The 9618-nt window shown below is 33.2% G+C and overlaps 1 protein-coding gene across 1 annotated transcript in view; it reads right to left on the bottom strand.

Annotated features, from left to right (window-relative positions):
- Positions 1-246: 246 nt before the first annotated feature.
- LOC111636450 (patched domain-containing protein 3-like) overlaps positions 247-9618 on the bottom strand; it is a 12016-nt gene continuing 2644 nt past the window's right edge. The window contains exons 2-6 of the mRNA XM_023381700.1: positions 5892-6012; positions 5273-5344; positions 3280-4326; positions 2892-3206; positions 247-1451 (exon numbers count right to left, since the gene is read on the bottom strand). Of these exons, the coding sequence (XP_023237468.1) occupies positions 247-1451; positions 2892-3206; positions 3280-4326; positions 5273-5344; positions 5892-6012 (2760 nt within the window). The remainder of the gene's footprint in view (positions 1452-2891; positions 3207-3279; positions 4327-5272; positions 5345-5891; positions 6013-9618) is intronic.

Here is a 9618-nt window from a genome sequence, read left to right as displayed (position 1 = left end):
TGGTTCCGTTGGTGACAAGCGACCATGAGAAGACCTCGGTTATACTTCGCATGGTAGTAAGATGAAGCACTATCCCAAGATCAAAACAGATGAAATACAATTGCAGCCCACTATGCTACGTATCATTGGAAGAAGTACTACTTCTACTATCACTACTAAACACAAATATCACAACCTTTAACCTATTTACCTACAATTTTTAAAAATTAGTATGAGATAAAAATTTCCCACTTCACAACAAATTAATCAATTATTGAAAATAGCATAAACGATAGAAAGAATAACAGGAATAAAAAGCAAAGCATGAAAAGCCGTTTCCATAGCAACAAGTATTACAATTTTCGCAAATGTGCAAAGAAAATATACATCAGAATATAAAATCAATATTCCTATTCCCGTGGTCAATGATCCTTGAAGTATTGGAAAACCAATACGATACAGACAATCTTTTAATTTTTCGTTTGGTGTTTTGCATTGTGAGGTGACATAAGCATAAGAAACATGAGCAGGATAGTTTACGCTGAATCCCACACACAGAATAAGACTCATCATTGATATAATATCCAAGTTGATTCCCCAAAACGACATATAACCTAATGTTTCTACCATTGCAGATACGACAGATATTGCAACAGTAATTGCGACTAGTAAATTCGGTACAAACAGTAAAAAAACTAATGTTATTAATATGGCAGTAATCCAAAATAATTGTTGAATCATTTCTCCAATGATGATTCCTTGCTCGATAAGACCTGCAAAAATACAATGCACAAGTACAGGAGTGTCGAATTCGTCAGCAATTCTAAATAAATCTCTTAATGTATCTCTTTCTGCGTATGAAGTATTCAAATTTTTTCCCATAATAAAAAATCTACTGAATAAGATGTCAGTTTTGTTGTTATTAAAGACGATGTCATTAGACAGTGATTGAGCAGCTCGGATATTAAAGAACACATCGCGAAGTCCATCGATAAAGTCCTGCTTGTTTGACATATTGTAGCCTTGTAATGAAAATTTTGCTACAGGACTTTTCTGAAATTCTTTGTAGAATTTCAACCAAGACACAGTGAATTCTTCTCCGGCAATATTTGGATGTTTCTCGAATTTTGTCAACAGTTTTTCTATCGATTTTTGTACATTTATATCTGAGTAATCCAACGTTTCATTAATAATAATGTGAAACGGATATGAATAACGTCTAAAGTACTTTAGACCAATACTGTGCCCTTCTGTAATTATAGAGTCTTTTGCAAATAAACGTTCATACTTAATACCATGTTCCATGTGAAATGTGCCCCATATTCCAAAGGATAAGTTAATGATGTAAATTATAATAATACTTATCTTTACTATTGGATTGGAAATTATCTTTCCTAATGAATCTCTAAAATGTGCCATAGTAAATTCTTCTTCTTTGGCGTTATTATTCTGGTTATCTTCATCATTTTGTTCTAAAATGAAAAAGTTTGAAATTCATATATGAAGCAAAACATATTAAAAACTCAAAAATATTATATAAAATTTATCAAACTGTTTTTCTAAATTTTCAGTAGGTAGTAAACTAAGAGTTCACGGTTCAAACTAATATTTCTGCATATAATTAATTGAACGTAGGCCGATGACGTAGGCCGATCTTGTGTAAACTGTACAATGTAGCAGGAAACTTGTATTTTTTTCTTATTTAAATCGAAAATTTTTTTTATTTAGCAAGAAAGTATTGGAACGGAACTGAAGTTATTTTGTTATTATTTTAGTTTTGTAATAAATGAGTAGTGAGCATGCATGTGAAATATACACTTCTCTTAAAGTTTCGGCCTATTATCATCATATTGTAGTTATTTACACGTTTCTTTATGTTTGTGTGAGACAAAATAGCGAAAATTTTTGTGCAGGCATGATGTAGAGTAAATATTTTTTTACATATATTTTTAATCGTTTCAAATATAATAAAAGGAAATCTCATTAAATATAGGACAAACTGGATACTAACATTGTATAGGTATTTTTTTACTACGCGTTAACTTATTTATTTCATATCAACAAACCAAAGCGCACTCAGCAGAAAAGAATAGATAAATAAACACCTGATCACTCGCTGAGAGATTTATTTAATATCTCTATTGTTAAAATTTTATCATGTTTCCTGACATGTTAGGATTTCTATTTGACTAACATTCGTAACGGTAACGTACGAATAATTGTTAATTTGTACATTTCCATTAATGTAGTGTAATGTACAAAAGAAGGTTCAAAACTAATCTAGATATCTACATCGAGAAAAAAAAAACTTTTCAAAGTCAATGTCGATAGCAATATTAATGTAAAGAAAGAAATAAAAAATGAAACGAAAATCGACAGCAAATATATTTGTTTGTACTGTACATGTTCTGCTTCATAGAAGACTATCAAACTTTTTCTGTTTTTTCGTGTGATTTTTAAGACTGTGTGCATCTGCTCCTCATGTTGCTATTACTAGGGTACCTCACTTATAACTGAAAAAACTTTGTGTGACAAACACTGTCTACTTAAAAGTACTCATTTTATTCGGTTATTCGGTTAACTGATCGTATATGTTATTTGTTAAAATAGACAATTTTCCACCACAAACGTTTATATCAAGCAGAATCAAGGTACGATTAAATATAAATTTTATATTAAATTAATTAGAATATTTGTACTATACTGCAAAAGACCATTAAACAGTAACATTCTATAGGTACTTCTGATGCAAGAATATGAACTAACTAAACTAAACATATGTAACAAAACATTCAGGTAACAGATAATCCTATATTATAAAAATTTTTTTCGAACATCATTTCATATATTCAACATAAAATAATTTAATGTAATAAAACGTTATCTTTCTTTATAAATAAATTTCAACTTACCACATCTAACAAATTTTTTGAAATGAAGATTACGCTCTTCTTTATATCCACTCAAAGCCAAGCATCCCCCGAAAAACGTTATCTGATATACAAAATTCAAAACGACACAAGTTGCAGTATAATAACTGAATATTCGAATGAAAGGAAATGGAGCCATCATCCCGATGCAATACGAAATGAAATTAGTGAGTGAAGTCAAAGTAATAGAAACTCCTGCTTCTCCGTATGTTACTTCCATGCGTTTTTCAACTGAATGTTTGGGATTAGTGATTCTCCAACATGCTATTAATACGAAAGCATCATCTATCTCGGTAACTGAAATAGATGCAAAATTTTAATATGTCAGCATTATCGTTTAGGTGCGTTGCAGCAACATTGGTTTACTTACCAAGAACTAAGAATGGAATTGTAGCATTCCAATAAGTGAACTCAACACCCGATGCAGCCATTAATCCGAAAGACGACGATACAGCCAAACCAGCGTTGATCACACTTACTAATCCAAGAAGAAGTTTGCTTTTCACCCAGCTATTGCTCATATTGAGAAATATCGAAAGGACAATCATAACTGCGACCAAACCTCCAATTTTTGGTTTCGTTCTATCAAATTCTTTTCGAAACTCTTGCTCTATCATTGGAACAGAACTTGGAACAGCTTTGATATACGTGAAATTATATTTTTGAATTGTGTCATAAACATGAGCTGACCATTTTATAAATAATTTGTTTTTTAATTCATTTTTATCGTCAGTTGCATATACTAACAAAACGGCATTTACTTTTTCTACGTAGTTGTGATAATCTTCTGTAACACCCCCTAAATTCATAAAATAGGCTTTATAAGTGAAAGACAAGAGATCTATATCTACAGGGTATTTTAGCTTCTTTCTCTTTTGTAGTATGGAATCAATTCCAGCTTCAGAAATCACTTCGATAATAGGATTTTCAAAGCATTTTTTGTCTATACGTGTGCAGAGATCTGTATATTGTATTGTCTTTCCGTCAGTTTCTAATTGTATATTTTGTATGATTTCGTCGACCAATTTCACTTCTGAAAGTATATTTTTCTCAAACATGTTTCCTTCGTCTTTTTTCAACAGGTATATTGCCAGAGTATTTGGTAAATCAGGAGTTCTTAGCTGATCAGAAAATTGAGATGAGTTAAATGAGAATGTATTCTCTAAAAATTTTTTCACTGTAAAAAGATTTCCTGTGTCGGGAGTTATTATATCGTTAAATGTCTTACTAGTAGTTAATGTTCTGATAAATATGGAGAGTGTAATTGACAGAATTATCGGTAAAATTATAAAGTAATATGGATGCCGTCCAACCGTTTTTCCTAATTTTTTAAAAATACGGCAAAAAATTCTTCTTAAGCAATCCAATTTCATTTTGCAGCTTAAATGTGCATTAGGAGAACGATAAGAAAAGTTATCTGAAAAAAATAAAGAGAAATCTGATCAGTTATCTAAGTTTAGCGTTTATTATTTATTATTTTTGTCTGAAATTAACACACAATATTATTTCTCTAAAGTCGTTTAAAAATACCATTATAGTTAGCAATTTTTTAAGGATGAAAAGTCATATTTAGTTTTTGTAGTTACTAATATAGTATAAGTAAAATATTGAAAACGTTCTTACATCAGTGACGAGATTACAGACGTATATACTTGTGTATTTTTATAAGAAGAATGGAAATATTAACTAGTATCTTTGGCGGATTACACTTTTAGTAAAACACAGACACATACACAGCCAAACACAAAACGTAGGTACAGTATATAAAGATTATTATTTACATGCATACAGTTGTCTGAATTAAAACCTGTTTAATTAAAGCAATAACAATCTATATGTACAGTACTTCAGATGCAAGTAGGCCTGTTTAATTAGTTTTATAATATTTAAAAATCTCATTTTTTCATATGACTATTTATTATTTTAATTGTTGTATATATTTTACGAGATTGTTTTAACTATAATAAGTTAGAAATAATCAATAAATATATATTATAAAGGTAAATGTACAATGTGCGTGCTGCTAAAACTCCGTTGATCGTACCTGGACTCCCAGGTACGATCAACGGAGTTATGTGGTGTGGTAGCACTCTATTTCCCATTCATTAAGAAGGTTCCCGTTTTAACTAAAAGGGCGTGCTATTGGAGATATAAGGGCTGGAAATTTAGCTTTTTAGAAATTTCTAGAACAGTCTTGAACATTCAAGAGCATACCACATCATTCCAGAATGTCCCCGGATGTTCCCGAACGTTCCAGAACATCCCGGAACATTTCAGATCATTGTGGAACATTCCAGAAAACTCTCGAATGTTGTGGAGTGTTCTGCAACATTGTGGGCCATTCGAAGTACAGGTGGAATTACCGATTGGTGGGGGTATATAACAGTGGCTTGCCGTCATTCCAAGAGGAGGAAGCGCAGCTTCCCTTGTTTTTTCTAAAATATAAATACATATTAATTTTAATTATATGAAAATAGTTGCACAATATTTCATTATAACCGCGTTATGTATTTTATTACAAATTTCTGTACTACACGTGAAAAAAATTGCTATTGTCTATTTAAATATTAGTGTCGGAATGGAAAAGTAGTGCCCACCAGTGGCCGAGCGGTCTTTGTACCCTAAACACTGGGAGTTCGGTCTTGGGTTCGCTCCGCGATCGGACGGGCTGGCTGCTTGGAGTTTTCCGGGTTTTTTCCTTGCCGATAACGACTAAATAGGAGGCGAATTCCCTATAAAAGTCCTCCCGGAAGGCATTCTTTCCCCTCGCGTAACATCACGCCCCAGAGAAGGCATCGGGAAACCACTCTGGGTACTAACCTTCCCCAGTAACACCTTGGCGTATTATTAACTACTTACTAATCTGCGCCGGGTGTCGCCGACATCAGAAATCTGACATGGCACCAAGAAGAAGGAAGAGTAGTATTGTCAGCTTCTAAACAGCCAAATTCGAGCATGCGCTTTACAGAGCACCACCCTCACCTGGTTTACCTGGTGGAAGCCTAGGAACTTGGGTGGAAGCTATACACGTACATAAGACTTCCAATTCTATCCAGGATCGGTTCTGGGCTGTTAGCCACCTGCCCACTAGATAGTTGGCCTCCTTCGCCCAATTATGTGAATCACGAGTAGTTTTATAACTTAACCCAACCGATAAGAATTTACTGGTATGTTTTTACGATAGTTCTGTATAGTTGACAGGAGTTTTAAATAAATCCATTAAAATATTTGATATTTTTATTCCGCTTTCTGATTTTATATTACTCACTGATTTCAATGTTAAACCAGTGATATTACGAATTCGTATATCCCATCTCTAAGGAGATGTAGGAAAAAACGTGTACAATTCTTGTATAATGTTAAAAAATTAACTGTTACTTTTACAGCGTCATTTACAACTAAATTTAATGAGTGAGAGAGATGCAAGAGATACAGAAAAAGCTTTAAAATTTATTTTCCTTAAATTTACGATTTATGTATCCGTTTGTCATAAAAATTTGTCTTTCCACTTTTCCCCCAGAATACAAATATTCGAGTACAAAGTTACCGGTTTCGACTTATTTCTACTTAAGAACTAGTTAAATAATTAAGCGATTAGGGAATTAGGGACATAAATAAAACCCGACGAAAAACCCGAAATTTTACTTAAACAAAATCAATCTCTAGCCGAGTACAGTGGGGAACAGAGAGATATTTTTCCAGTTCAATGACAGTGACCGAAAAGTTGTAAATTTTGGAAATTTCCGTGGACCCTGATCCTAGAACGGATTAGTTAGAAAACAAACGACGGACAATCTATTATGTTTAGATTAACATACAGTGGTGCCTCGTATAACGTACGCCTCGAATAACGGACGCTGCGAACAACGGACTTTCTGTTTGGCCGTTACGTGAGGCGAATAATGGACTTTCTGCGAACAAGTGCGAATGATGTTTCCACTCTTTTGCCGTTGCCAATGACAATCTGCTATTTTTATAATATATTAGTATTATTACAATATATTATTAGTATATCTGAAGTACAGAGCGCCCGTTGGGTTCGGCTTGCTCCCTTGTATATATTACGTACAGTACATCACCTCAGTGCAGGGTATTTACATTTATTCGAGTGTTGTCCAAATCATGGCTTCTAAAATACAGAAAGGTGATTTCAATTGAAACAAAGCAAGAAATTATCAGAAGGAGTGTAAGTTGACAAAAACTTCCTTGTCAAATGGGGATAGGTTCAGCAGTATACCAACACTCATTATCCAAACTGAGGCCAACAGGACCAATGATTTCTATAATGACACTCTCTTCTTCAACACCTGTCGGGTGTTGAAGAAGAGAGCGAAACAGATCACCTTGGATATGTTTTTTAAGAAGTCAGCTGCCAAAAAAAGAATGGAACAAGAGGAGTTGACCCTGCAAGCCCCGGTTAAAAAACTGACTCCGATTAAAAAACAGTAAAAAGAGTTCCGCTGCAATGTGTAAAAAGTCTGTATCTGTATGAATATGTGAAAAAAGTGTTCCTTTACCAACTTCTCCCAACATCTGACTACCCGGCATAATTGGTGTCTGCTCCATTTTCATTTTTTAATGGTACAGTACGGTTATTTTACACATCGGAATGAATTATATGTTTTAACATGTAATTCTATGGTAAAATGCGTTTCGTATAACGGACTTTTCACTTAAAGGACGTGCACCTGGAACGGATTAAGTACGTTATACGAGGCTACTGTATTTAGATTTTTAGAGTTATGGCAAGAAACGTTTAAAATGTACAACAACCCTGTCGCGTCCTTTGAGGTAACTAGTAATGCGACAAAAGAGGCATTTGACATTGACCGGTATCGGCACCCCCGAGATTTGGCAGCCCGCATGCATGCACATACCTGGACCGTCTCTGATTTTATCCATTAGTCACTCGTAGGGAGCTATTTGAATAAGTGTATTGTTTTAAGTTTTAAAAAGTAAAGAATATTGTAAATTTTTATGTACGTTTCTTTACAAAGCTATATTTAATTATAATTGACTTTAAAAGTATCAATATATCAATATAATTGAACAATATTTTGTACTAGGTATATACTCTACATCTACCACACATTTTATTTCACCAAGTAAGTTTTTCTTATTTTATTTATAATTTTAGCGCTTATATCGTGGCTAGCGATTTAGAATGTAATTGTGATATTAAAAATACATTTAGAGAAATCTACGGTTTTTACTGGCTTATCGAACAAACCATATGAATGGACACTTCACCTGACCATCACTGACGCACAATTAACTGATTGCCCCTGGAAGTCGGCTTCTTACAGACACACAGCTTTCCTACTATCAAATATCACGGCACGCCACTGGTATACACAGCAAGATCCGTCGTGGGTTCGAACGTCAGTTTCTTATCAGTGACGAAGGAAAGAACCGAAAAAGAAGTGAAAATTCCAAAGCAGTGCAGTGAGCGAATAAAAACAAACAGTGATGTGTGAGTAGTCAAAGTGATACAGTGACTAAACATAAATCGAAAATAAAGTGTGAAAACTGTGTAAAGCGTACTTAGTGTATTTGCTAATAAAAAGTTGATTTGATTTATATTTTATACAATGCCCAAACTTAAAAGAGCAGGAGCTCTTGCCAGATCTGAATTTTCTTTCGAATATTACCTGGAATTTTCTTTTTAATATTAAAGTTGATATCGTCGACAATATTATTTTTAGTTGCCAAAATTTCCCTTGGAAATAGCAGAGCCCAAACAGTTAGGAGTTGAAGTTGAATGAGAATGTACACTAAGAAGGAATTTTTCTAAATTTTCTCATTGGGGAGAGGTTTATAACAGTTCCCTACAAGGGAAGTGTTAACAATGGAAGCGGTTAAGTAACAATTGAAGTGTTAAGAGAAAGCGACGTGCAGGATTTACAGGCGCAGATGTGGGTTTTTGCGTTTTTGCGGGAAATCGAACATGGTTTTAGATTTCTGTAAAAATTCTCTAATTAATCTGGAAACGGGGGACTTAATACTTGCATTCTGTGAAAACGGATAAGATTGGCAATAATGTAATTTTTATCTTAATCTTAAATGTTTTCTAATAGTGCAGGACCGTTTTGTGTGAGTAGTTGGAATGGCTTTTGTTGAAGTGTGACGCACATGTTTCAGTTGATTTTTTATTAGTAAAAGTGTACGAATAACAGAAAAAAGTAGAAATTGAAAAGTGAATAGTGTAGTGTGAAACAAACAAAAACAATGCCAAAGCGTAAGAAAGAATTTATGCGGTCTCGAATCATATCTCAAAGGTAGGGATTGTATACCGGTTTACCGATTTACCGGTTAACCGATAAATTGACAAAAAACATTCGGTAAACTTACCGGTAAATTTTTGAAATTTACCGGTAATTCGGTAAATGAAAAATTCATACTAGAAATTTTTATGTAGAAAATATTGTGTTTATAGATATTTAAAAGGGCTAAAGGGACATTGAAAAAAAAAAAAAAAACATAAGTGTAAGCAACAATATACCTAATTATTAATTTTATGTGAGATATTTTTTGTTTAATTTTAATTTAAACTTTTTTGGGTTTGAGAGGCACTGTAAATTGTACAGAAAGCTCTAGTTAGCATATGTGATTTGTGCTCTGCCGTTTTTTGAGATTTTTAAAGGTTTAAAATCTTTACAATCAACGTTTTTCTTAAAGAGTAAGTAAATATCTCTTTTTTTAATATTTA

The sequence above is a fragment of the Centruroides sculpturatus genome, unplaced genomic scaffold (genome assembly GCF_000671375.1).
Source record: "Centruroides sculpturatus isolate CEXI.00-Female unplaced genomic scaffold, Cexi_2.0 scaffold963, whole genome shotgun sequence".
In the NCBI taxonomy this organism is placed as follows: domain Eukaryota; kingdom Metazoa; phylum Arthropoda; class Arachnida; order Scorpiones; family Buthidae; genus Centruroides; species Centruroides sculpturatus.
Note: the sequence above shows the minus strand (reverse complement) of the source record. Positions and strands in the feature narration are given on the sequence as shown.